This window comes from Chaetomium strumarium (genome assembly GCF_033439665.1).
Source record: "Chaetomium strumarium strain CBS 333.67 chromosome Unknown B0T15scaffold_3, whole genome shotgun sequence".
Lineage (NCBI taxonomy): Eukaryota > Fungi > Ascomycota > Sordariomycetes > Sordariales > Chaetomiaceae > Chaetomium > Chaetomium strumarium.
Genome location: NW_026944431.1, coordinates 601568 through 626313, shown reverse-complemented (window position 1 = coordinate 626313; position 24746 = coordinate 601568). Strand labels below are relative to the sequence as shown.

At 55.5% G+C, this 24746-nt stretch overlaps 10 protein-coding genes across 10 annotated transcripts; 4 read left to right on the top strand and 6 right to left on the bottom strand.

The window, feature by feature from the left end:
- Positions 1-251: 251 nt before the first annotated feature.
- On the bottom strand, positions 252-881 carry B0T15DRAFT_394913 (uncharacterized protein; the record flags this gene model as incomplete). Its single annotated transcript, XM_062864754.1, has 1 exon — positions 252-881. The coding sequence occupies one exon, from the start codon at positions 879-881 to the stop codon at positions 252-254; it is 630 nt and encodes a 209-aa protein (XP_062722242.1).
- Positions 882-1872: 991 nt separating this feature from the next.
- Positions 1873-6347, top strand: B0T15DRAFT_141171 (CobB/CobQ-like glutamine amidotransferase domain-containing protein). Its single transcript, XM_062861880.1, has 2 exons — positions 1873-3712; positions 3765-6347. Exons 1-2 carry the CDS (start codon positions 1978-1980, stop codon positions 6104-6106), a joined length of 4077 nt encoding a protein of 1358 aa, XP_062722241.1. The 5' UTR covers positions 1873-1977; the 3' UTR covers positions 6107-6347.
- Positions 6248-7875, bottom strand: B0T15DRAFT_527275 (uncharacterized protein). The gene is made up of 3 exons (XM_062868964.1): positions 7679-7875; positions 6579-7609; positions 6248-6525 (listed from the first exon to the last, which is right to left on the bottom strand). Exons 1-3 carry the CDS (start codon positions 7679-7681, stop codon positions 6471-6473), a joined length of 1089 nt encoding a protein of 362 aa, XP_062722240.1. The 5' UTR covers positions 7682-7875; the 3' UTR covers positions 6248-6470.
- Positions 7876-8028: 153 nt separating this feature from the next.
- B0T15DRAFT_141134 (uncharacterized protein) lies at positions 8029-9983 on the top strand. Its single transcript, XM_062861878.1, has 2 exons — positions 8029-8745; positions 8812-9983. The coding sequence occupies exons 1-2, from the start codon at positions 8149-8151 to the stop codon at positions 9790-9792; spliced, it is 1578 nt and encodes a 525-aa protein (XP_062722239.1). The 5' UTR covers positions 8029-8148; the 3' UTR covers positions 9793-9983.
- On the bottom strand, positions 9900-11720 carry B0T15DRAFT_141109 (ribosomal protein S5 domain 2-type protein). Its single transcript, XM_062861877.1, has 2 exons — positions 11004-11720; positions 9900-10943 (listed from the first exon to the last, which is right to left on the bottom strand). Exons 1-2 carry the CDS (start codon positions 11633-11635, stop codon positions 10007-10009), a joined length of 1569 nt encoding a protein of 522 aa, XP_062722238.1. The 5' UTR covers positions 11636-11720; the 3' UTR covers positions 9900-10006.
- Positions 11721-14754: 3034 nt separating this feature from the next.
- On the bottom strand, positions 14755-17116 carry B0T15DRAFT_394974 (thiamine diphosphate-binding protein; the record flags this gene model as incomplete). Its single annotated transcript, XM_062864758.1, has 5 exons — positions 14755-14813; positions 14871-16562; positions 16620-16687; positions 16767-16871; positions 16950-17116. The coding sequence occupies 5 exons, from the start codon at positions 17114-17116 to the stop codon at positions 14755-14757; spliced, it is 2091 nt and encodes a 696-aa protein (XP_062722237.1).
- A 943-nt stretch (positions 17117-18059) lies between these two features.
- B0T15DRAFT_509831 (uncharacterized protein) lies at positions 18060-19295 on the bottom strand (the record flags this gene model as incomplete). The annotated part of the gene is made up of 3 exons (XM_062867817.1): positions 18060-18355; positions 18491-18802; positions 19268-19295. 3 exons carry the CDS (start codon positions 19293-19295, stop codon positions 18060-18062), a joined length of 636 nt encoding a protein of 211 aa, XP_062722236.1.
- Positions 19296-20899: 1604 nt separating this feature from the next.
- B0T15DRAFT_509830 (uncharacterized protein) lies at positions 20900-21783 on the bottom strand (the record flags this gene model as incomplete). Its single annotated transcript, XM_062867816.1, has 3 exons — positions 20900-20939; positions 21050-21711; positions 21775-21783. 3 exons carry the CDS (start codon positions 21781-21783, stop codon positions 20900-20902), a joined length of 711 nt encoding a protein of 236 aa, XP_062722235.1.
- A 602-nt stretch (positions 21784-22385) lies between these two features.
- On the top strand, positions 22386-23143 carry B0T15DRAFT_492001 (uncharacterized protein; the record flags this gene model as incomplete). The annotated part of the gene is made up of 2 exons (XM_062866826.1): positions 22386-22568; positions 22637-23143. 2 exons carry the CDS (start codon positions 22386-22388, stop codon positions 23141-23143), a joined length of 690 nt encoding a protein of 229 aa, XP_062722234.1.
- Positions 23144-23471: 328 nt separating this feature from the next.
- B0T15DRAFT_141008 (uncharacterized protein) lies at positions 23472-24342 on the top strand. The gene is made up of 3 exons (XM_062861876.1): positions 23472-23948; positions 24084-24116; positions 24237-24342. Exons 1-2 carry the CDS (start codon positions 23590-23592, stop codon positions 24091-24093), a joined length of 369 nt encoding a protein of 122 aa, XP_062722233.1. The 5' UTR covers positions 23472-23589; the 3' UTR covers positions 24094-24116; positions 24237-24342.
- The last annotated feature ends 404 nt before the right edge of the window (positions 24343-24746 follow it).

Sequence of the window (24746 nt, the reverse complement as noted above, 5' to 3'; positions counted from 1 at the left end):
AATGTCGATTCGGATTCAAGAGCTGGCGTAATCGCACGCGCGCAGGAGTTAAGATATGATGTGAACAAACAGATGATGCGGCACGCCTTGACCCTGGACTATTCTTGAGTTGGTACAGAATATTTTACATTTAGGAACCATCTCACTACCGAAGAAGAGGGTCAATGTGAGCCATGGCAGTCCAATCCCAATCGACCATGGTGGCCCTCTCAGATCTCGACGAATCATCCGCCTTCCAGACCGCTGGCCGCTCACCGCTTCCAGTCATGATTCCACGCCACCTTTGCCGGCGTCTCGGTCTGCGCCCGCGCGTACTCGATCGGGATCCCATTCAGGCCCCATACCCCCTTCTTCTCCATGGCCACGCGGAAGAGATAACCCTCCTCTCTGGTCCCCGGCCCGGAAGTGAGCCTCAGCTCTTCGCACGCCGCATTCATGCTCTGGTACTGTCTCATCAGGTTCCGCTCGCGCGCCTCCCGCTCGCGGCGCCGGAAGAGCAGCCACGCCCGGTGGATCGTCCAGTGCCGCAAGTACCGGTTACGGCCCATCCGGAGCGGCGGCGGGATGCGCTTGGGCGAAAGCACGGCAAATTGCGAGAGCATGCTGATCATCTTGGGGTCTCGCGGCGCCTCCGGGCCTTTCTTTGCCTTTCTTTGCGGTTTGGCGCCGCCTTTGGCATTTTTGGCGGCGCCACCTTTGCCACCGCTAGCTTTGCTTTTCGCGCCCGGGGGGGCAAGGTCGCGGGGCGTTGTTGAGAATGCGCGGGTTAATGGCGCGAGGCATTGTACGGTTGGGGCGTAGGCGGTCGAGGGAGTGAGGGCAGTTGGCCTGGCGAGGAGCCGGGAGGCGAGGCCCCCGAAAGAACGGAGGGAGGATGACATCGTGGTCATTCGCGGTCGCTGGCGGAAGTAATTTGTCGTGGCGGACGGAGTCTCGCTTCCAGGTTGGATACCTGAAAGTCCGGAGTATCGTCAGATGGGTGACCTCCCGGAATTCTTGTAGATGTCGCGGCTCAGCGATACCCCGTCCCCCGCCGTGATACGCCCTCGATCGAGACCGCCCGTTAATATCTCCTCAAGGGCTGCGAAGAGTGTTTGGAAAGGATACGGCGGACGGATTGCCCTGCACTGCTGTCGTCGATCCCTGGCCAAACCGGGTGCTCGCGATGATGGATGCTCATGGGGGAATCAAAAAGTTGAGCCAAACGCGGCTCCACTGCCGATCAGCTCGGGCCGCTGCCATTGGTCGATTCAGTCCGTCGGAGGTTCCGGCGCGGTAGGTCGGCTAAGGGCCGCAGGGGTCTAGTGGGTCTGGCGGCTCTGGCCTCGTTCTCAGCCTCTCAGCCCTTTTATCTTCTTTCGACTCAGCGCCCTGAATACAGCAGCTTCTTCACCGTCTAGACAACGTGATCTCGCCTGCCGCTATTCATCAGCCGGTGGAACTGTGACCACTATGTAAGCTACCGTAGGCCACCTCTCTACATGGCATTGTATATGATACAGCAAGGGAACGGACCTGGAGGACCTTAACTACCTCGTTACTCCCAGATCTGTCAACTTACATCTAGGTAACCCACTCATGCCAGGCCGGGTAATTAAGGAACGGTGATGGGGGAGTCTTGTCCATATAGCCACTGCGTACCTAAAATGACATCTCTTGACTCTAGGAAACGCGGCCGACTCGCACAGCTAACTCCTCTTGACTATTCCCATGACAACTTGAAAGGCCTGGTGCAGACGGGCGAGGATGCTGTATACTGTGTGTAACGGATGGTTACGCCATTGTTACGTTACGGCGCGGCCCATACGGAGCGCTCCCCGCGCTATAAAATTTCAGACCTCTCGCAACCCCGCCCCCTCTCCTCCGGTCCTCGCTGCTCGATGACTCGAGCTCCAGCCCAGTGAGCGTTGGCTCTCTGCCAGTCCATCCATCAATCGCCAACGCCTTTCTCGACCGCGGCCGACATACGTTGTCGCCATGGCGTATTTAACTCTCGCGGGCGACTCCTGCTTCACGGCCTACGAGGCCCAGAAGCTCAAAGATCAGATCAACAAAGTGGCGCCCATCAAGGTCTCGACGCTGCGCGGATCCTGGGTCTACTACGCCCACATCGAGGGCGATACCGACGCGGCCAATCAGAAGCTCGTTCAATTGCTTCCTCTGTCGGCCGAGTCGGGAGAATCCACTCCTCACTTGACACACATTGGCTACGGGCGCACCTGGTACGTGACGCCGCGGTACATCTCTCCATGGAGCTCCAAGGCCACCAGCATTGCCCATGTCTGCGGCTTCGAGCAGCAAATCCGCCAGATCGAACGCGGACGCATTGTCACTCTCGAGTTCGAGCAGCCCTACAATGACAAGGCCATTCCCTTCCGCGACATCCTGCACGACCGCATGACCGAGACACTTTCGGCCGATGCGCCTAACCTCACTGCCATGTTCGCCAGCGGCGAGCCCGCGCCTCTCGAGGTTGTCGACATCTTTGCCGATGGGCGCGACCCTGCTCAGGTGCTCAATGAATACAACAAGGCGCGTGGCCTGGCCTTGGACCAGTCCGAGGTGGAATACTTGGTGGAAAAGTTCAGGCAACTGGGTCGCCCGCCACACGATATCGAGCTCTTCATGTTCGCTCAGGTAAACTCGGAGCACTGCCGCCACAAGCAGTTCAATGCGAACTGGACTATCGATGGGCTGGCCAAGGGAAGGTCGCTGTTTGAGATGATCAGGAACACCCACAAGGCCACCCCCGATTTCACGGTGTCCGCCTACAGCGACAACGCGGCGGTTATGCAGGGCGAGCACGCCCATCTCTGGGCCCCCGACTATTCGACTGGTTCGTGGAAGCTGCAGAAAGAGCTTCTGCATGTGCTGGCCAAGGTCGAAACTCACAATCATCCGACGGCCATTGCACCTTTCCCCGGCGCTGCCACCGGATCTGGCGGAGAAATCCGCGACGAAGGAGCTGTTGGAAGAGGTTCGATGCCCAAAGCTGGCCTTTGCGGTTTCTGGGTCTCCGATCTGCTCATCCCTGATCACAGGGCGCCCTGGGAAATGGACGTCGGTCGCCCGTCTCATTTCGCGAGCAGTCTCGACATTATGCTGGAGGCGCCCATCGGCAGTGCCCGTTTCAACAATGAATTTGGCCGCCCCTGCCTCGCGGGCACGTTCCGGACTCTCCTCGCTGCTGATGACACAGGGGCTGAAGGGGCGTTCCGGGGCTATCACAAGCCGATCATGATTGCCGGTGGTCTCGGCACCGTCAGGGAGAAGCACGCACTGAAGCGCCCTGAGGATGTCGTGGAGGGCGCACACGTAATTGTCCTCGGTGGCCCTGCCATGCTGATTGGGCTTGGTGGCGGTGCTGCATCGAGCAATGCCTCTGGAGAGGGCAATGCCGATCTGGATTTTGACAGTGTCCAGCGCGGCAACCCTGAAATGGAGCGGCGGGCACAGATGGTTATCAACACTTGCGTGGCCTTGGGCGAGCACAACCCGATCGCCATGATCCACGATGTCGGCGCAGGGGGTCTCTCTAATGCACTGCCTGAGCTTGTCAGGGATGCCGGCTTCGGTGGCAGATTCGAGCTTCGCCAGGTCGAGAGCGTAGACCGGAGCATGAGCCCGCTCCAAATTTGGTGCAATGAGGCGCAGGAGCGCTACGTTCTTCTGGTGAACAGCGACGGGATGGAACGCTTCACCAGCATTTGCCGTAAGCGGTGTCCCCAGCCGTCCTTGTTTGCTTCCGACTGACAAGGGAATAGGTCGTGAACGCTGTGGCTTCTCGGACGTTGGCACTGTCCTCTCCCGGGAAGTGGACGGAGTCTCCAGACTGATTCTTAGTGACAGAGAATCAGACGAATTCCCGCGGCCCATCGACGTTCCAATGGATGTGCTCTTCCCTAAGGGCCGCAAGTTGGAGCGTATTGTTAACTCCAAGAAACCTGCTTGGCCTGTTTTTGACCCTATCACAAGCCTGAAGGCCGCTGTCGAGGGTCCGCTCGGCGATGCGGACCTCTTCAAGCAAGCTGTGAAGCGGGTCTTCTGGATGCCGTCGGTCGGCTCCAAGTCGTTCCTGATCACCATTGGCGACCGCACAGTAGGTGGTCTCACGACCCGGGATCAGATGGTCGGGCCGTGGCAAACCCCTGTTGCCGATGTTGCTGTGACGGCGACTTCTTTCAGCCTCAACGGCGCGAGGACTGGTGAAGCAATGGCGATGGGTGAGAAGCCTACCCTCGCCCTGATCTCGCCCGCAGCCTCCGCGAGGATGGCTGTGGCAGAGAGTCTGCTTAACCTTGGGGCAGCAGATATCAAGGGCGGCGACCATCGCGGAGATTTGAGACGGGTCAAGCTTTCCGCGAACTGGATGGCGGCTGTGAACCATGAAGGCGAGGGCGCGGCCCTTTATGAGGCTGTGGAGGCTATCGGCATGGGCCTGTGCCCTCAACTGGGCGTCAGCATTCCCGTGGGCAAGGACTCGACGTCCATGAAGTCGTCCTGGAAAGACGGAGAGACCAGGAAGAGTGTGACCGCGCCTGTGTCGGTCGTCATCTCCGCATTCAGCCTGGTCGAGGACGTCCGGCGCACGTGGACACCTCAGCTTCGCCGTGTCGAAGATGTTGGCGAGAGCATCCTGCTCTACGTCGACCTTGCGCAGGGTCGCAAGGCCATGGGCGGCTCTGCTCTCGCCCAGTCGCTGGGCGCCGTTGGCCACGAGGCACCAGATGTCCGTGACGTGGAGCTCCTCAAGGACTACTTTGACGCGCTGGCGCAGTTGCATGAGAGTGGCGTCGTTCTCGCTTACCATGACAAGTCCGACGGCGGCCTCATCACAACGATTGCCGAGATGATGTTTGCCGGTCGATGCGGCGTTGACCTGATGATGGATGGTATCGCAGCCTCGAAGAGCTTGGCAGACATGGTGGACGCCCTCTTCAACGAGGAGCTTGGTGCGGTCTTCCAAGTGCGCGCCTCTGACGAGACCAACTTCAAGAGGTGCTTCGCCACCTGCGGCCCCCCTGCCGGCCTCATCAGAAAGTTTGGCGTCGTCCAACCCACCTCTAAGCAGACGCTCACCATCCGTTATGGCGAGGGGGCGCCGTTTGTCAGCCTTGACAGGGCTGAGATGCAGCAGTGGTGGACCAAGACGTCGTACGAGATGCAGAAGCTAAGGGACAACCCGTCGTGCGCCGAGGCCGAGTATGCTACCATCCTGGATTCCGAAGATCCCGGTCTATCCTACAACCTCACCTTTTCACCATCTGAGAACATCACCCCGCTGACGGCGTCCATTACGGGCTTCTTCGGTAAGATGCCCCGCGTCGCCATCCTCCGTGAACAGGGCGTCAACGGCTATGCCGAAATGGCCTTCGCCTTCCGCGCCGCCGGCTTCGACGCAATCGACATCCACATGACCGACATCATCGCGGGCCGCTCGCTGTCCGACTTTGTCGGCCTCGCCGCCTGCGGTGGCTTCTCGTACGGCGACGTGCTCGGTGCCGGCCAGGGCTGGGCCAAGTCGATCCTGCTGCACGACAGGGCGCGGCGCGAGCTTGCCGACTTCTTCAATCGCAAGGATACCTTTGCCCTGGGTGTCTGCAACGGCTGCCAGATGCTTTCGCGCCTGAAGGAGCTCATCCCGGGCGCCGAGCACTTCCCTACCTTTGTGGGCAACGCGTCGTCTCAGTTCGAGGCACGCTTTAGCATGGTCAAGGTCGAGGACAACCCGGCCAGCCCGTCCGTCTTCTTCAACGGCATGAACGGTTCCTCGCTGCCTATCGTCGTCTCCCACGGTGAGGGCCGGGCCGAGTTTGCCTCGGAGGAGTCGTTCCAAGCGCTGACAGAAGCGGGCGGCATCCCGCTGCGGTATGTCGATAACCGGCTGAAGGTGACTGAGCAGTACCCGTACAATCCCAACGGCTCTCCGGCAGGTGTAGCGGGCGTATCCAGCAGGGATGGTCGCGTGCTAGCAATGATGCCGCATCCGGAGCGGACCATCATGGCTGGCGTAGCGAGCTATGCCCCGCCCGAGGAGGCCGGGGAGTGGGGCGAGTTTGGGCCGTGGCTAAGGCTGTTTAGAAGCGCGCGGAGATGGGTGGGTTAGACTTGGTTGGTTGTTGCTTGCGGCGTTGTGAAAAGGGGTAGGGGCGAAGGTTATTGTGGGACTGGCTCGGCGTAGGCCATGCACGGAAAATCATGGATGTAAATGTGGTTGCTATAGAGCGTATATATACATCAGCCGAAATCGGCATATATTCACTCTGCCTACTACAAACCCGGGACAATAGTGGTTCTCTAGCAATGCGGTCACGGAAACACATACGTTAGGTATGAAGACACAGAAGGTAAGCATGGTCTCGCACCAGATGCATATCTGCACTCCCGCGTCTCTAGTTGGCCTGGCCTGATAGCAATGAAATGAAACGAAGACGAGAATTTGATAAAGAGCCTGAAATATCCAACGGTTATCACCTCTCTGCACCAGGGCCACCCCGTCCAGCGCCGCCCATCAAGTTCTTCGCCCTATAGCATATCGTTAGTGTCTCTCCGAGATCTCCAAGAGGGACGAAACTTACATCTCAGCAATGTTAGGATCGGACATGAGCGAGCCGATATCCGGCATGCCACCGCCCCTCCCAAACGAGTCGGCCATCTCGCGCAGGCGCGGGTTGTTCATCAGATTGGCCATCAAGTCCGGGTTGCTCATCAAGTTCTGCGCCATAGACGCGAACATCGGGTTGTTCATGATGGACCCGAAGTCGGGCAGGCCACCGCCGGCACCGCCACCGCCATTACCACCCCGTCCACCGCCAAACATGCCCGCCAGGTCGCTTAGACTCGGCGTACCACCACCTCCGGCGCCGCCGGCAGCGGCCCCAGCGTCACGCGTCGAGCTGTTATTTGCCGCCGCCGCCTCATCCGCAGCAATCTCCTCCACCCTCCGCTTGGCTGTCTCATACCCTTTCTTCATGGCCTCGCTCCCGCCATTCCCCTCGTGCTCGATGCCCTTCTGGTAAGCCTCCATCGCGCCCTTGGCGTCGCCGAGCGCAAAGCGTGCCAGACCCAGACGGCTCCAAGCCTTGGTGTACTTGGGGTCGATGGCCACGGCGGCCTCGGCGTCGGCTTTCGCCGACTCGTGGTCGCGCGCCGCGCTGTAGGCCGCTGCGCGGTTCGAGAGGAAGATCGCGTTGCCCGGGAGCAGGGCCAGCGCCCGCGTGTAGAAGTCGATGGCAGCAGGGTAGTCCTTCTGGGCCATGGCGGCGTTGCCTTTTAACTTGAGTGCTTCGGCCTGCTTCTTTTGTTCTTCGGTGGGCTGCTGGCCGGCTGTTGATGGCGCGGAGGTAGAGGACGAGGACTCAGCGGCTGGCTTGGGAGGACCGGCATTCTTTAGCGTCTCGTAGACGGAGTAGATCTGGAGGAGGCTCTGGGAGCCGATGGCCTGGGACACGGCCGCTTTGTCGTTGGGATCGACGCCAAAGGCCTCACCGATGCAGTTGATGGCAATCTCGACATTGTCCTTTTCGTCGGCCTGCAGGGTGCCATCAGTCAGCGACGTCGAGAGGAAGTCGCAGATTGCCAGCGCCAGGCGCTGCTTGGATGTGGTGGTCTAAGGGGAAGTGGTTAGTCTACAAACGAATCAAAGAGGGGCTTCCCCGCTGAAGGGTGGAACACAGACCATCGTGGAGTTGTCCGTTGACTTCGAGTTCAATAGTTGAGAGTAGGATGGGGTTTGACTGCTAACAGATCGAGGGGTGTATCGAGCGCAGGTTTCCAGCCAAAAAATCGGTGCCCGGTGTTGTTGTTTGAAATCGAACAGATTCCACGGAGGGGCTACCTTAAGGCTGATGTGGGGGTAATTTGTGGTCTGGATTCGGAACCAGTCTGCGGTAACAAACAGAGCTACATGTACGGTATGTATGTACGTACCTGCAACTTACATGTGTACTTATGTAATTACATACAGGATCCTGTATAAGTTTCCGCGAAAGACAAACAGTGGAGCGACCCTGATGTCACCTATGTACGGAGCTCCGAGCTTCCCCATGTCAATTGCCAACCCACTTCAGCCGATGCAGCCTTGCCAACAGCTGTGTTGATTTATTACAGACTCCAAGATCCGCCAGCGGTCGACCGACTCGCCCGGAGATGGCGAGTCCTAGCGGAAGTGGCAGCACAGCTGCTCCCGCGCCATCCGCTTCCACCGGCCACGCCATCATTCCAGCTCCTATCGCGACAAACGACCAGCACGTCTGCTTCATCTGCCTACAAAACGAGGTCGACACGCCCAACGCGACATGGGTGAATCCATGCCCGTGCAGCCTCGAGGCGCACGCAGATTGCATGTTGCGCTGGATAGGCGAGATGGAAGTATCCGCCGGACGGGCGAAGAACGACCTCAAATGCCCCGCCTGCAAGGCGCCGATTGTCGTTGAGGAACCGTTTGACCCCTTTCTCGCCCTCCACGATCGATTGCTCCGCCGGTACAGTCGCGTGTCGCCATACGTACTGTTGGTGCTGGGATTTTCCGGTAGCATCGTCGGCGCGGCATGGTACGGTCACGGCGCGGCCTGTATCTTTGCAGGACGTGATGCTGTGTCGAGGTGGCTAAGGCCCCAGGCGCGCCAGCGCATTTCGTCGTTCCTGTTGAAGGTGTACATCCTTTCGACTATTGGTCCAGGTCTAGTGGTTATGCGGTGGCTCTCGGGGCGGGGCAGTACGCTATTCTTGCCCTGCGCCGTTATGGTGGGTGGTCATTCTGGTCCGTCCTCCTTCCAGGTACAATCCTACTAACGTTCAGGTCCTACGTAGTATGGCGCAAGCTTAGTAGCGCATGATGATCTTCCCACTTGGCCTCCTTCGCCGCAGTGGGCCTTCGCAATGATGCCATATGTGCAGCTGACCTACTCATACGTCATGTATGAACTGTTCGGGCCGCTAGAAAGGCGTCTCAACCGTGCCCTCCGTGGCCAGCCGGCTACCGAAGACGATGCGGCCCCCAGGGAGGAACAAGCACCGGCAATCGCAGCGCCCGAGCCAGCTGAAGGAGCAGTAGCCGTCCGTGACGAGCCGGCAGCCGAAGGGGTTTGGGGAACGGTCGCTAACCTCGGCCGCACCGTGTTGGGAGTATTATTGGGCGCTGGGGGACCAGTTGGCGTGGAGGTGGAGATTGTAGAGGAAGTTCACTTTGAAGAGGTCGGCGGCGAAGGCAACGATCAGCCCGGCGAAGACGTCGGTCAGGCTCTGGAACAAGGCGTGGTCGAAGTTGAGGGTGATGAGTTCCATTTTCTGGCAGCCGATGCCGCAGCGGAACCCGCGCAGGAGCAGGAGCAGGAGCAGGAGCAGGAACCGCAACAGCAACCGCAACAGCAACAACCGGCAGCAGCGGAACAACCAGCACCGCAACCTGTGCAGCAAAACCAACAGCCGCCCCCGAACGAGAACCAGCGCCGAAATAATAACAATAACAACAACGGCGATCTCTCGGGCCTCGCGCTCCTCATAAACAGCATCTCCACGTCCCTTCTCTTCCCAGTCATCTCCTACGGCATGGGCGAGCTGATACGCGCGATAGCACCCAAGGCCTGGGTTACGCGACCCTGGCGCAAGCCCCCAACAGGCCTACTGCAAGAGCGGTGGGGCCGCAGCCTGGTGGGTGGGTGCCTGTTTGTGGTGCTACGGGATGTCATTGGGTTGTACACCAAATACAGGCGGGTGCAGGTCAAGGCAAGGAGGAGAATCAAGAACGTCGAGAGGAAGACAGGGCGCGCGGTGGAAGGAAGTGCTGGCTGAACTCGAGGGGCCCGGGAGGCCAGATGTGGGAGTCAGAAACATGACATAGGGGCATGACATTTGTAATGCATAGCGATCCGGGAGTATGATACACAATCAGCGAGCACTCCAGATAAGCGGCGGCCAGGGTGGTATGGAAACGATGACTTATGTCCACAAAGTTAACTGGCATCGACGGAATAACAATCCTTTTGAGATCCTCTGCTAGGCACCATCAAGCCAGAACTCCCCCCTTAACCAGATACAAGGCGCTCCCGCTTCCCGGCCGACTCACCACCACAGCCGCCTCCTTCTGCTCCTCAGTCAGCTGCAGTTTGCTGTAATACTCCCTCTCCCAAGCTTCCCGCACAGCCGCCACCTTGTTGGCAGGCACGAGATGAACGCTGCATCCGCCCCAACCAGCACCAGTCACCCGACTGCCGTAGCTGCCCGCCTCGCGGGCGATGGCACAGAGCGCATCGATCTCAGGGCAGCTACATTCGTAGATATCGCGGCAGGAAGCTTGGGATTTGTCAAGCAGGGAGCCGAGATATTCGTTGTAGCTCGTCGTATCGTCCCCAGACGGCGTCGTCTCGAGGTGGCGCATGAACTCGAGCACACGAAGAGCCTCGTTGAAGCAATGCAGCGCGCGCTGACGCAGCTTGAACCGCTCGGCGCGGACGGGGAAGCGTGAGGTGAATTTCGCGTTGAGCTCGTCGACCGGGATACCCAGAACGGCAGCAACTTCCTCGCGGTTGTAACCCTCCTCTTTGGTCAGGGTCTGCTTGACAAGGTTCACCAGCTCGGCAAGCTGGTCAGGGACAGATTTGCTTGTAGTGGCCCCGCTGGCATGTTCCTGCAGGGCGAAGTAGGTCTCATGAAAACCGTGCAGGCTGGTACCCAGAGGGCTGGCGTCACTGGGAAGGACGGTGCCGGGTGGGTTGAGGACCGCATTGAGATACGCGGCGGCCATGCTGCACTCAACCACCCGCAGGTTGTAATGGATTGGCCCGGTAACGAACTTGTCAGACGTGACGAACGATTGGGCGACGACAAACGTTAACTCCGGGTTCGTCTTGGGGAAGTAGACCGGGCGCGACCCGAGTGAGGGTGTGAAAGAGACGAAAAGGGCCGAGCCACGTTCGGACAAGACAGACGCAGACTGATCCATTCTGCTGGTTCGTTAGCCATAGTTTTTGTTATCAGCGACGGTTCATGTGCAAGAGGCTTACCCTCCCGAGTTCACACCGACTGCACGCTCGCTCACAATGGCCAGCTCAGTCAACTCGGTCTTGTCCACAGTCTGCTCCCCATTCGCGACCATTACGGCCAGGGCGCTGGCGCTGACGAACGCTGCGCTCGAGCTTAAGCCGCCCCCAGCAGGAACGGTGCCGTCCATCAAAACCTTCATACTCTTGGGCTTGAAATCCGCCCCGTGCTTTTTGCGGAGGAGCTCCAGGGCACCACGCAGCCCGGACTTGAAGTAGTTTGTCCACTCATGCACAGTGGCATCAATATCTACACTGTCGTATGGGATGTCGAACTCGTGTGAGGGGAACTTGTCACTCTGCACGTTGGCGATCTGAACCCTGAAAGTGTTGCTCGTGGCTGGTGAAGGGTCGATCGACACAGCAAGCAGCGCATCGGCCGTGATGGCCATGGGCAGCACCGAGTACAGTGAGTAGTCGATGTGCTCCCCGATTATGTTGACCCGGCCTGGTGATCGCGAGACGAACTCGGGCGAGTGTCCGTAAATGGACTCAAACTGGGAAAGCAGATTGCTCCATCGCTTGGTCTGTATTGGCAACGCATCCGAGGTGTAGATGTCGCCCAGCGAGCGGGCAACCGGGACAGGGTCAGTCATGTTGAGACAATGAACAACCGTCACGAAGTCCCCCCAGCCGGTAAGAGAAACAGATTAAAAGAAGGAGGGAAATGGGTTCAGGCACAAAGAAACATTGAGACGCCGAGTACTTGTATCGCTGGTTTACTTCGGTCGGCTTGCGAGAACAGGAAGCTGCAAGTTGCCCCGCACTAAACAGGAGACAGATACATCGGAGGGGTAAATAAGTGTGGAACGTCCGAAGGTTGCGGTCTAAAACCAGAGGCCACAATGGCTGTGGCGTCGTTGGTGGAACACGGAAGGTACATCGCACGAAACGGCAATGGCTTCCTGAGAAGCCAGGCCCGATAATAATACCGCGTGTTGGTTGTGTGATGTTTGCTCGCTGCTGTTGTCATGTGGACGCTCGGCTGGAACCCCACCATTTCATGCCATCTCTCTCTCGCCGAGTAATTCACCGGGGAGCGGAGCCTGTGCGGGACAAATACACCCGACCCTTCACGCTCGGGGTTTGTCCAGCACCCGGCCAGCATTCATCTGATATCACTCTCAGATAGACATGTATCCAAGTGGTCGTGACAGAATTGGCCTAACCGCAACGCTCGGGAAGATGCACTGTAGTAAGAGGATTCATACATCGAGTTCACAGCAGTCTTAATTCAGAAGTCTAGGTTGCTTCGATCACGAGCTAATAATAAGCCTAAATCTAATACTAGGGCCCGTGTTGTGGAATCACTTACCTGTATAGTTTGGGATAGATGTTGAGACATGACCACTGTAAGGATGCGGCAATGGGTTGGATTGTGAAAAAGGAAACAAATATAGCAGCCATAACTACCTCAAGCAGACATTGATAAGCGTATCAATAACATCAAAGGCTGGAGCATTAGACCTCTTTTCCATCATGTCATCCTCATAGTGCTACTTGGGATGCGTATGTAAGGTAGTTCTCAATTAGTACCAGTACTCTAGTGTAGTTCTTGGGTGAGCAATTCGGCTGAGAGTCGTGAGAGACGAAGTATAATGCCACCATTCTCTGATATCCCTTTTCTCTCTATCATTCTGGCCCCCTTTTCCTTTTCCCTCCGGATCCTTACCGGTTCGTCTTCATTGTCTCATGAGTCTCCTGTTCAATTTCATCTTTCTGCTTCTTCTTACACTGCTAGGTTTTATTTCAAGTCTTGGGAATATTGCTCGCCCATGACTTCTGCATAGTAGCCGCTAATCCTGATGTCGATATTTGGGGACATGAAACACATCACTGAACATTCCAGTTACAGAATAATGGACCTGACCGGTATAGACGCTGGCATGACGTTTCAGGCAAGCCTAAGCGCAAACGTCAAGGTTGAAATAAGTGTGAGTTTCATGGGCATTGGCGAGTCGTCTAGAGAGATCGGCCCGTGAAGAGGGTTGCCCGCCCTTCGGCACCTCTAGTACTTACTACCTGGTAGTAGTAAACGGAACAACAGGGCAATAACATCTCGAATTGATCAATCTCGATATGTCTTACTCCCAATTCGGCACGGAGCTGTCATGCTTTAGGCTTTAGGCCGCGGTGCTGTACAACACATATGACCAGTGGCCCAAAAAGACGGAAGCCCAGACGTCAACCCTGAAACGGCACCCCGACACCGTTGCCGTTTGAATGATCAAGTAAGGTCGAAGCTTGGACCCAACGGATCATCCTTTGTTGATGACCTCACCGACGTCATACCTACCTTAGCCAAGCACCCCATTTTATAAATTTCCCCCCACCCGCTTTAACAACGAAGACTCTCTTCTATAGAAACGCCTCGTCCCTCTCAGCATCCATCAATTGACCATTTTCGTCCTTGGTTACTGTACATCTCCGCCCCCAACGAGAGATCTTGAAACACTGCTCGTGCTTACCTACAAGTGAAGGCAGAATACAAATAGTATTGTTCGTCTTCAAGATTCCTCTTCACCTAGGAGCCTACGACGAAACAGGACCACTCATCTCACAATGAGCGACTGTGGATGTTCGTCTACCGGGACCTGTAACTGCCCGAAGGGCCAGTGTACATGTCCCAGCTGCCCTGTGAGTCTACATATGTCTGTCCGCAGTGATAATCTCACAATAGGGGCTGACAAGCTTTGGTGGCAAGCAACCCCCCAAGTAAAATGAAAGCATCACTTGAGAACGATTACGGAAGGTTTGACGGCTGTTGTGTTGAGTTTTTGTACTTTCAAGAAGCACCCCTTGAACCGGACAGGACGATGGATTGAATAGGCGGCCTTAAGAATTCCATACCTTATTAGTCCTGATTCGGCCGACAGAATATGACCCTGCTGAGATAAATTCCAGATGAGTTCATGTCAAACCGTAAGTACTCAGGTAGTATTTCTCAGGACGTGTCCCGGGAATGGTGCTCTGTACTGTAATTCCGAGTGATATGCCAAGTTGCAAACCATAACATAACCATGGTGGTGAATGCGCGGCCAGCAAGCTCCAAATTCAAATGGCCAAGATCTGAATGTGTGAATAATGTCGACTTGTTTTCAGTGGAAGCATGTGTGATCAAGTTGACAGTATCATATACATATTGATATACACAAGGAGGTAGACACGCCCAAGCACGTCCCAACTGTCTATAAGCCAGGACTTTGACCTTACTGAAGGGATTATAACTGTGAGTGAGCCATCAATACGCTTACACTCGATGGATTGCGCACCTTGAATCGAGACACAAAAGGCCCCAAGATCCAGCTCAAGGGATGGGAATCCCTCGCAGCTCTCCAGGCCACAGTATCACGTCTGTTGACGTCCGAAGAGGGGGCCGAACGTAACGAGTGTCAGAACGCCTAACGCACGCTTGGTATCCATTGAATATGTACAGCTCACCGATCCAGTGAGACGTGAAATAGCAAGACTCAACCCCAGGTCCTTTTCGTAAAATCGAACCAGATCCCACAGCGGATCTGCACCAACTTTTTCCCGACCCCAATGATGTTTTTCGAATGTCGGTCCAAATGCCAATGCCGTATTCCTCAGCCCATTTCCCAGTATAAATAGCAAGACTGTGTCACGAGGTTGGAAAATCAAAGAGAACTTCTGCAACCTCTGTTCACCTGGCCACAAGGAATCTCGGTACCATGCCCCACACTCAAGGAGCAGCTCAGCCATGGAGACCGCCGGTGCGTTCCCGCATCAACTCCCGCCTCTTTTTATCCTTGGCTATTATACGTGTCAGTTTGTAAAATGTCAAAAGAGCAGGGCATGGGGGTTACATACCACCATCCCACGTAATGAACTCGTGGAGACCGGACCCGGCAGGGACCATGGGAAGGACCGGCACTTTCTTGTCCGTCACCACTTCCAAAAGCGCCGGCCCGTCAGACTCGATCAGCCACTTCAGGGCTTCCACGGTCTCGTCTGGCTTAACCAGGCGCCTATGCTGCACACCCATAGCATCCGCCAGCTTCTGGAAGTCTGGGTTCTTCTGGTGTGTATGAGAATAACGGTCCTCGTAGAATAGGTTTTGCCATTGCGTGACCATCCCCTGTTCCTCGTTGTTCAGGACGATGACCTTGACGCCAATGTTGAACTGCGCGGCGGTCGCCAGCTCAGTCAGGGTCATAGCAAACGAGGCATCGCCATCAATGTCAATAACCAGAGAATCTGGCTTCGCCACCTTGGCGCCGATGGCAGCCGGTAAGCCGTATCCCATGGTGCCAAGTCCACCGGAAGTGATCATAGACCGGGGATGGCGCCATCGGAAGTGTTGAGCCACCCACATTTGGTGCTGGCCAACGCCCGTGGTGATGTATGTGTCGTTCTTCCGGTTGGCGGTCAGGTTGCTCAGCTCCTCGATCAGCGTCTGGGGCTTGATCAGACCCGTGCGCTCAGCCCGCTCATAGTCGGAAAGAGGCCACTTCTTCTTCCACTCGCTAATCTGGTCGAACCAAGCTTTCCTGTCGGCCATTGTCTTTGCTTGGACATGCGGCATAAGAAGCTTGAGGTTAGAAGCGACGTCCCCTTCGATGGCTTCAGTGGCCTGTACGACCTTGTTGATATTCTTGGGCAAAATGTCGAAGTGAATGATGCCTCCCCGTCCTTCCTTGGCTGCCGCTCTGGCGGCCGGTGCGAATTTGCTGACACTGAGCGTCACACGGTCGTCGAAGCGAGCGCCGAGGGCAATGATAAGATCAGCTTCCTGAATGGCCATGTTGGCATATGCAGCGCCGTGCATGCCAAGCATGTGCAGAGATTTCTCGTCTAGTTCATCGAAGGCGCCCAGGCCATGAAGGGTGGTGGTGACGGGGAGAGCTGCCTTGTCTGCGAAAGCCCTAAGAAGTTCTGGACCGCCCTCTGAGAGGATGACTCCCTGACCGGCATATATGACGGGCTTCTTGGCGATGTTGATAAGGTCGGCGACGCGGCGGATGGAAGCATTTAGCTGCTTCTGAGTCAGCTCCAGGGCGGCGCGGGACGCGGCACTGGGGATCGTAGGGATGGCCGTGTCAGTGGGAATAGCTCTCCTGAGAACTCCGGCCGTGATATCCTTAGGAAGATCAACGAGAACAGGCCCAGGCCTACCGCTGGTGGCGATCTCGAAGGCTTCGTTGATTCTGCGGGGTAGCTCGGCGACGCTCTTCACCATGACGTTCCATTTGGTGCACGACCGCGAGATACCAATCACATCTGCTTCCTGGAACGCATCGCTACCAATGGCAGAGGTAACAACCTGCCCGCTAAACACGACCATGGGCGTGCCATCAGCAAAGGCATCGGCCATTGGGGTGACGACGTTCGTAGCACCGGGACCAGAAGTCACCAGGACGACGCCGGGCTTGCCTGAAGCGCGCGCATAACCCTCAGCCATATGGCCGGCACCCTGCTCATGCCTCGGTAGGATGAAGTCGAAATGGGGGGAGTTGTAGATCGCATCGAACACGGGGAGAATGGCGCCGCCAGGATAGCCGACTGCAGTAGTACGAGATTAGCTGAGTACGAAGAGCGAAGGAACAGTACTAGGCGCACAGATATGCTTCACACCATGCCTAAGCATCATCTCGTGGAAAATCTCTCCTCCTGTCTTCCCAATGAACCTGCGTGGGCTTGTGTTAGTCACCTGGGTGAGACGGGGGGGAAGGGCCAGCGGGGTGGACGACTGGGTATAGGACATACGACTCGTCCATCTCGCTCTTCCGAGGGTTCACCAAGGGCTGGACATGGCTGGTATCTCTGGTGTTTGCCGCATTGAATGATGGGCTGGGCTTCGGCCGGGCCTCACTACTGGTTGGGAATACATGTTAGTGGTGAGTCACCAATGGTGAAAAGTCTAGAAAGATCAAATGGGTGCAAACGAACATCGCCGCGGGTTTCGTAGCAGCCGCTGAAGACTGATTTCGGACGTAGGACGGGCCATTGCGCCTCGTAGTCACGGCTGTGGCTCTTGGGAGCGTCGTGAGGGCTTGTTGGTGGCCGGGCCGAGATTCGGCAAGGCCCCTGAGGGCGCGCGTCGTATGACGGAGCATCATTGGGCGGAAGAGCGGAGAGGGGACCAGAGCACGACAACACAACAAGAGAGGGAAAGAAGCAGTGAACGGAAAAACAGAAGAGATTACTATGAAGGTACTGCGCCGGGAGTAGCGCCCTTCATAAGAAGGCGAGGAGTCAATGACTCCAAGTGTTCGAGTGTTTGGTGTCGCTACAGAAAGAACCAGTCTTGGCGGAGCCACTCTTTGGGAATGAGTCGCCACTTGATTTCAAAATTTCAACCGGAAATTGTGGGGTAAAGGATGGGGAAGGCTGCCGGGGCACGGACTGCTAGACGATCTTTGCATGGTAGCTTGTGCGATGTCGGATGTTGCAGAACACGCCCGATTGGTTTTCACTTGCGAATAACCTGATGAGGTGTCCCAGAAGGTTACGACCGTTGTATTTTATAGTACACTAGAGAGAGGAGATGCGATGCCAATGAGTCAACTCCCAATCAGACGAGAACGATGCTCGCTCCGCTTCACGTTCTCAATGGCTGATGACACAGGGCAGCCACCGAGCAACCACGACTCGGGCCATGGAATGTTGTTGAGGGGTGCCATAGTTGTGGACCAGTGATCTCCGAGACTCGTCCAATTACCCACTGACGGCGAGGTAGGTACCAATTGAAGTAGGTACCTGGCCACGCGCTGGCCACAAAAAAAGAGAGATCCTATGGTATGTGCGCTGGATACCTCTCCATTTTTGTGGCCATAGCGTGCTGGCGTGCCTGGTAGGCACGTTGCCGCTTCGCAGTCACAATCCGATGACTCTCACTCTTCGGATGCAGCGCATCGCACAAGATACTCCATCTGGTAATGTAGTGTGTATTCTGTACTGTAACAATCCCGACCCGGAAAGCACAAGGGTTCGGTTCAGCGGGACCCACATGTAGCACATGTAGAGGAACAGCACATTTCACCGGCAAGGGTTCCGGAGTCAGCGAATTGCCTCCGTCACCATAATGAACCGGTTGCCTTTGGCATCAACTTCTTGTCGATCTACAGTTATACGCGGCGGCGGGGGCGGCGGCGGGGTCGTCGTCATAGTGTACCCGGATGTTTTTGTGGGATGCACCCGTCCGACTCCGATGGTGGTGTTGTGAAGAGATCCAGAGATCCAGACTCCAGACTCCAGATCTTCAAAACCATTTGAATCGCACTGGCGGATCCTCGGCAATGCGACGTTGGACGGAATCTGGAGAACGGGAGGATCAGGCCCGATACCCGTAATGCCTTGAAGCTAATCAGGGTTAGGGCCAAAAGGTATCTACTAGTACTACGAGTAACAGTGTACTATCGTCCAACTTGGAGGCTTCAGGGGCTGCAGCGACTGTAAAATGAACGTGACAAGGAAAATGTGCAACATACGAAGCATGGGGCCAAAGGTGTATGTTGTAAAGAAGGGAAACAGGGAGAAGAAAGCGCCGTAGGCGCCGGCGTATAATGAGGCGCGTGATGCTACCAACTTGCGGGACCTTTCAAGACCCTCTTCTGGCAAGAACAGAGGTATCATTGAGAAGAGCCTCAGGATGGCCGTCGCAGGAGGCAGGACCACCTGTTGGCCGTTGATCCAGCCGTGCTCTAGCCGTGCTCCGGATCGTCCGATTTGCAAATTGTCGTCATTGTTACCATCGGCATCAGCGGTATAATGGTAGTTCTTGAAACCAGTGTTCTGAGTCGCTGGGAGATTAGGCGTCGAGCTCCAACGCAACACCGCTTGGAAGGCCGTTATTTGCAGTATGCCGCTGCTGCGCTAACTCCCAGGTGCCGAGGACCCGTAATAGCTTCCAGATCCCACGGCTGATAGATAAGATCTCTTGATCTCTCCTACACGTTGACACGCTTGCAATCCGGGCACGAATATCTCGGTAACTCGATTTCAAGCTGGATATGGCAAATGGGGTGGCGCTGCCGAATGGTCAAACGTTTGAAGCCATCGAGACAAAACGGCCGTAACTTAAGCTGACGGAAGTTTTCCTTCCCGATTACGAATTGCCACTCCTTGCAGACAGAAGGCCAACGAAGGCCAGTCGGTTTCGAGCATCGTCTCCCTATTGACAGCTCTTGGGCTACCGTTTTAGTTTGAGGCTAGAATCTTACTATTACGAACAAGATGATGACGACAAGGTAGTTCCCAGCACTCACCCAAGCCCGTGTATCCATATATGTACATCTTGACTGACTATCCCGCCCTCGACATCCCAAAATACCTCCTTGCCTCTATTGCCCTCCGTCTTCTTTCAAAAGAAGCCTCTTCAACCCCCCTTAACACTTTTAAGCCCCCCACTCGTCCACATCCCCACCACTTCCCCATTATGCCCCCTTCCCCTTCTCCTTCACCATTATATCCTACATACTCGGTCCCTAGCCAGCCCCCAGTAATGGGTGTAAACACTCTATACCTCAGCCAACACTCCTCCTTCCATGTGTGATCCGACTCCTTCTTACACTTAAGCCTTTTGTCCCTGGGCTCAGACTTGCGCTTGTTCAGCACCGCCCGTCCTAGTCGGTCTGAGAGCCTCCGTAGGCGTTCCACTTGCAGGAGTGGTTGGCTGCTACTAGGCAGGGGATAGATCATAGGGGTCGGGGTGTAGTTGTCATTCCTCTGAATCTGAGTCCGAGGCCTCTCTGTAGGTGGCGCCAAGGAATGGTTAGTCGTAGGGATGGTATGATGCTTCTGACGGCAAAATCCCCAAAGACGAGGGGTCTATACAACTGGCTGAGCGGATCAACCTTATAAGGCTACTATCAAACCATCCTCGTTTCACTTCGGATATTGACCCTCGTCAAGTCGGTTATCTCTCCTTACTTCCTTCCAAGCTCAGTTAAGCGACATCGGTACGCGTTTTGTGTTAGAGGTGCCTCAGTGACAAGCGGCCTGCATGTATAAGGTTTATGCTGTAGAAGGTCAAGGTTTAACTTGAGTTCATACAGCAACTCTGATCGGCTAGTGACACACTGTAATAACGGGAGATAACTTGAAAACGCACAAGACCAATCCAGTCATAAAGGTAGACCGCCTAGTACTAGTAGTCAGGTAGGGCGAATTGTTCACTCGATTTGATCACTTGCCTGCTTATCACACCATCCTCTCGTTGAATCGTGGCTCTTGCTTTTCCAACACATGCTTAGGGCAACTTAGCCGCTACGCTTGTAAACACCTCATTGTACTCTATAAGGCTATACAATACATATCACCCTTGAGAAGACTTATGTGAGGCGAAATGAGCCACTCATTATAACAATCTTGACAACCGACGACACTACAATCCGGGTACGCCACAAGACAAAGACATAGCTTCTCCAGCCCCTCCCAAAAACCTTGCAGATTACAAAACAGCATATACTCGATCCAACATAACAAAAGAAATAAGTGTGTACAGGTGTGAACCATTAATACCCTCCCCCGTACGAAAACCGCATAATTCGAATGCCTGTACTCTCTCCAACTCTCTGTCATCCGCGCGTACATGATGTTGTTTTATAACAGTACCATAGAGCAGGAAATGCTTGTGCACATATGGGGAAACCGGTGTCCACTACAAGCGCCGCGAACCAGATCCCAAGCCCACGCGCCGAATCGGTGTTTGTGGTCGGTGCGGAGCGCAAGAAAGCAACGAAACACTGATTTACATTCCGTCCCTGAAAAGCGGCAAGCAGAAAACGCGATGGTTAGCTGACCCATCCTCAACTTCCTAGTTGCTGTATCATTGGCTAGAAATATAAGCTTCCATTCAGAGACCTCCCTGACTAAAGGAGCCAGAACGAGCGCATGGATCAGAGAGGATGACTGTTTGCACCTCGCAAACACCGGTACCTGGGAAAGTAGTCCAGGCCGGCTGGGTAGCGAGGGCAGCGAGATCAGAAGAAAAAAGGAGGGAAGGTAATTGGGCAGAGAAAGGGCAGATGAGAGGGAGGATCACGTACAGTAGAGCTAGTGTCAGGTCACCGTGGATATGTGCCTTCAGTTCGATCTCGACCTCTAGGTTCAGATCCAGCCTCAGCCTCAGCGGGTTCTTGCCACCGCCGCCATCCTGCTGTGGCTGTTGCACCTGCTGCTGCTGTTGCTGCTGGCGAGGGGCAAGCTGGTTGTCGTAGTCTTGGTCGTCTTCCTCGTCATCATCTGAGTAATAGCGGGGCTGGCGACGGCGGCGAGGACGGCGGCGCTCCAGCTGTTTGTCCTGGGTCTGGTTCTGCTGAGCGCGCTCTTGCGCCCACTTCGGTTGTGGTTTCTCGTCGTCCTTGGGAGTGGGCGGCTGAGACAGTGCCGGGCTGTCCTCTTCTTCCTTGTCTTGCTGTTGCCGTGCAGGAGCCGGGTAGGCTTCGTCGGCGTCGTCTTCTTCCTCGTCTTCTTCCGCATCATCCTCGTGCGGTACTTGCTTCACTTCCTCGCCATCGGGCTGCCGGTCCTGGTCAACCCGATCATTCTGCTGGCCGTCTTCCGCTTCAATATGCTGCTGATCATTTTCCACGCCATCATCGTCGTCGGCAGTGGCGTGGTGTTGTGATTGCTCATACTGGTTGGACGGCCCAGCTTGCTGTGCATCCTCCTCCTGCTTAGGGAGCTGCTGGTTCTCTACTTTCGGTGTCTGTCTGTCGTCAGTCATACATATTCCACTGTATTCACTCCCACTTGCAGTTGGAGCTCTTACCGATGCCATGTTTGTGGATTTCCGCTTTCCGGACCTTCTCTTTGCCATGGGATGGTAGTATTCTTTGAAAGATTGGGACAATCCAGGTGCTCAAAAGGTCACTGTAGGTGGTATTTAAGACGAAGACACGAACCAAGATACGGATGAGCCTCTGCGCATTTATTGCATCACAGAACATGATTTCGGGGTCCGACCGCCCTGCCAGATCAGGCTCTCATACACCGTTTCAGCCAGGGAACGGAATCTGGGGCCCTCTGCTGCACACCTTACCCGCCACATCTATGACGTCAGCCCTGCATGAACAGCTTCCCAGCGGAGCAAATTCCGCTGGTACTGTGTATGTCCAGTACTGTACTGTCGTAAAATGTGCCCGGAATAGTCAAGTTGAATGACCCATATGACATTGTCCAGAATCGTGAAGGCGCCGCCACGCAACAAAAGCAAGCCTGATATCGCGGCAGAGTCCTTCAATCAAGAGCAACCTCTGTCTGGAAGTCATACTGTACATACCTTACACAGCCAGCAGATCACCTAGTTTGGGGTGCTACTAGTACGGTTCGCTTGTGGTCCGACGATAGAGCTACACAGTCGCCAATCTCGTCAAATAGACCATGCCCATCGGCCTGCTATTGATTGCGGGCATACCGACGACCATAGGTGTTTGCGAGGCGTTGAGCGCGCAGAAGAAGGCGAATGCATCGGCCAAGGAAAAGGCAAAATTCCACCTGACCGTTACTGTTTCGCTTGATGGAAGGGACCCAGTCGAGTGCTGGTGCATCTTGAAAGATGGGAAGGTGAGTGAGCGCTGCAAGGACATGGGGGCTGAGGTGACCCGAAACTGACGTGCCCCGGTCCCGCGAAGCTTTGGATCGACCACCCCGCGTTCCCAATGCCTGGCCACAAGTTCACCGGCTACTATTTCACATACCCGTCCGAGGCCAAGCACATGGGACTTGTCAGCACAATCGCCGACGACCCGCCCATGCTCAACTGGATCTTTGTGGACAAGGACACCAAGATGGTGCGCCATGGAGGCCGGCAGGACACCCTGGGCGGCCACACCATCGGGCCATGGTACTGGAGCGATGACGAGCAGTGGTTGACGTTGGAGGGCGATGCGACCCGGTTTGCGGCTGTTCAGACGGAGGACAAGAAGTGGGCAATTGCGTGGGATGCTGATGGCCGGTTCAGCAAGAATGGGGTCGCTGAAGAAGTAAGCGGCACGGAAACGGAAACGGAGCCTGAAACGGTGGAAACGGAGGGGGTGGCGGACTTCACACCACGTCCGAAGAAATGGGTGCCCGTCATGCTTCACAGGAAGATGCAACTCGGGATGGAAAGTCGATACGTCAAAGGGGCGAACGGATGAAGTTGGAAACCGTGTAAGATCAGTGGACTGACGTTATGCGAGCTGGGTCCGAGTTCCCTCGCCTTGCAAGTTTTCGAACAGTGGTTCTTTTGATCTATACGCTTCAGATACAGTTGCTGTGTGTACCCCGAGGCCATAGTGAGCTTTCATTGGAGGAAATTGTAAGCGAGGGCCTTGTCTTTGAGGGTTCTGAGGGTCCGATGACTTCATCGTCTTCTTGGTGCCTACACCCGAAGACAATGTCTTTCGATCCGGTTTTTGGCCACTGGAAGGCTGAGACGTTGCATTTATTAGCTGCCGCAGGACCCCTTCAAACTCATCTCCTTACACTGCAACATTAAGATCGATCTACTGTAATCTACAGCATCCCGAGATCGCAGTCACAGATTCGCTCCATTCTTTACCCTATATTTCCTCCTGACAACAACCCCTTCTCAGCAGCAACCATGGCTTCCCGAAGCGGATCTGAAGAGAAGAAGCCCCGTCGTCAGCAAACCCAGACGTACGAGTCCGAAGGCGAAGAGTCGGAGGACTACCAGCCCCGTCAGAAGAGGCGCGGCCAGCGCCAACAGAGAGGCGCCCAGGGCCCGCTTGACAACCTCGCGCTCGGCAATGTTCAGAACACAGCAGGCGGCCTCGTCAACACGGCGACCGGTGCGCTGGGCAACGTGGCGGGCAACGCCGTTGATAACCAACAAAAAGGTGGCGGCAAGAGCGATACCCTCAGGCTTAGGTTGGATCTCAACCTCGATGTCGAGATCACCCTCAAGGCGAAGATCCATGGTGATCTGGAGCTTGCTCTCTTGTATGTGGCAACCATCCTCTTTTCTTCTAGTCCTTGCAATTTTCAGACCCAAAGTACTGCGCACCTCTCTTCCCCTTGCCCTACTCTTTTCTATAGCCCCATCATGTTGCTTGCCTAGGCTAAAGCTCGATGCAGAGAAACCTGAGCAATATTCTCAGCTCTCTGGATGTACATTGGTTTCCGCATCGTTCCGTTCCTGTTTGGGCAGGCGATACACTTTGTTGCCAGTGGCGGATGATGCTTGCGGACCGCGAATGGGTATAGCGGCTAATTGCTTAGGAACTGAAGCAACTGATTAAGCCCGCTTTGTGAGTCCCAAAGGGCTCGCTGTATCCCTCGACGTCGCCAAACCGGTCTAGGAGGCGGCCTACTTGCATGTTTCCTTTCCCAACGTACACGGGCATGTTATGGGAATTGGTGTTTAGGTCAGGTACTCATGTTGTTTCACTACTATGTTTTAATATATTCGAGTCAAATCTTTGAAGGTCTGAACTCTGCCTACCACTACATAAATCGAGTTATATGGCGTCCTGTATGTTCTCGCAAGTTCGCAACACTATAGCCTGTGGGACTTGGCATCAACGCAACGGCTCCAACATGTCAAGGCCCAAGGGACATATTGAATGGCACTTCCCATATACACGTGCATGTGGAGAGCAGTCCGTCGTAAAAGTGAGCAACCAAGCAACCAAAAATCATTGTATAAGTAATTAGGTACTCGCTCGTAGGGAAGCTGAACCGCCTCGAGACAGCCCCTTCAGAATTCGGAGGTGGATTTGGATTTACCTTTGGACCCGT

What these genes read in the sequence shown, in the direction of transcription:
- B0T15DRAFT_141171 (XM_062861880.1), top strand. Translation starts at nt 1,978, where the DNA reads ATGGCGTATTTAACTCTCGCGGGCGACTCCTGCTTCACGGCCTACGAG. An exon ending in ACGCTTCACCAGCATTTGCC is followed by an intron (nt 3,713 to 3,764) that starts GTAAGCGGTGTC and finishes ACAAGGGAATAG; the next exon opens with GTCGTGAACGCTGTGGCTTC.
- B0T15DRAFT_141109 (XM_062861877.1), bottom strand. Translation starts at nt 11,635, where the DNA reads ATGACTGACCCTGTCCCGGTTGCCCGCTCGCTGGGCGACATCTACACC. An exon ending in GTCGGTGTGAACTCGGGAGG is followed by an intron (nt 10,944 to 11,003) that starts GTAAGCCTCTTG and finishes ACGAACCAGCAG; the next exon opens with AATGGATCAGTCTGCGTCTG.
- B0T15DRAFT_141134 (XM_062861878.1), top strand. Translation starts at nt 8,149, where the DNA reads ATGGCGAGTCCTAGCGGAAGTGGCAGCACAGCTGCTCCCGCGCCATCC. An exon ending in TCTTGCCCTGCGCCGTTATG is followed by an intron (nt 8,746 to 8,811) that starts GTGGGTGGTCAT and finishes GGTCCTACGTAG; the next exon opens with TATGGCGCAAGCTTAGTAGC.
- B0T15DRAFT_527275 (XM_062868964.1), bottom strand. An exon ending in GATCCTAACATTGCTGAGAT is followed by an intron (nt 6,526 to 6,578) that starts GTAAGTTTCGTC and finishes GATATGCTATAG; the next exon opens with GGCGAAGAACTTGATGGGCG.
- B0T15DRAFT_141008 (XM_062861876.1), top strand. Translation starts at nt 23,590, where the DNA reads ATGGCTTCCCGAAGCGGATCTGAAGAGAAGAAGCCCCGTCGTCAGCAA.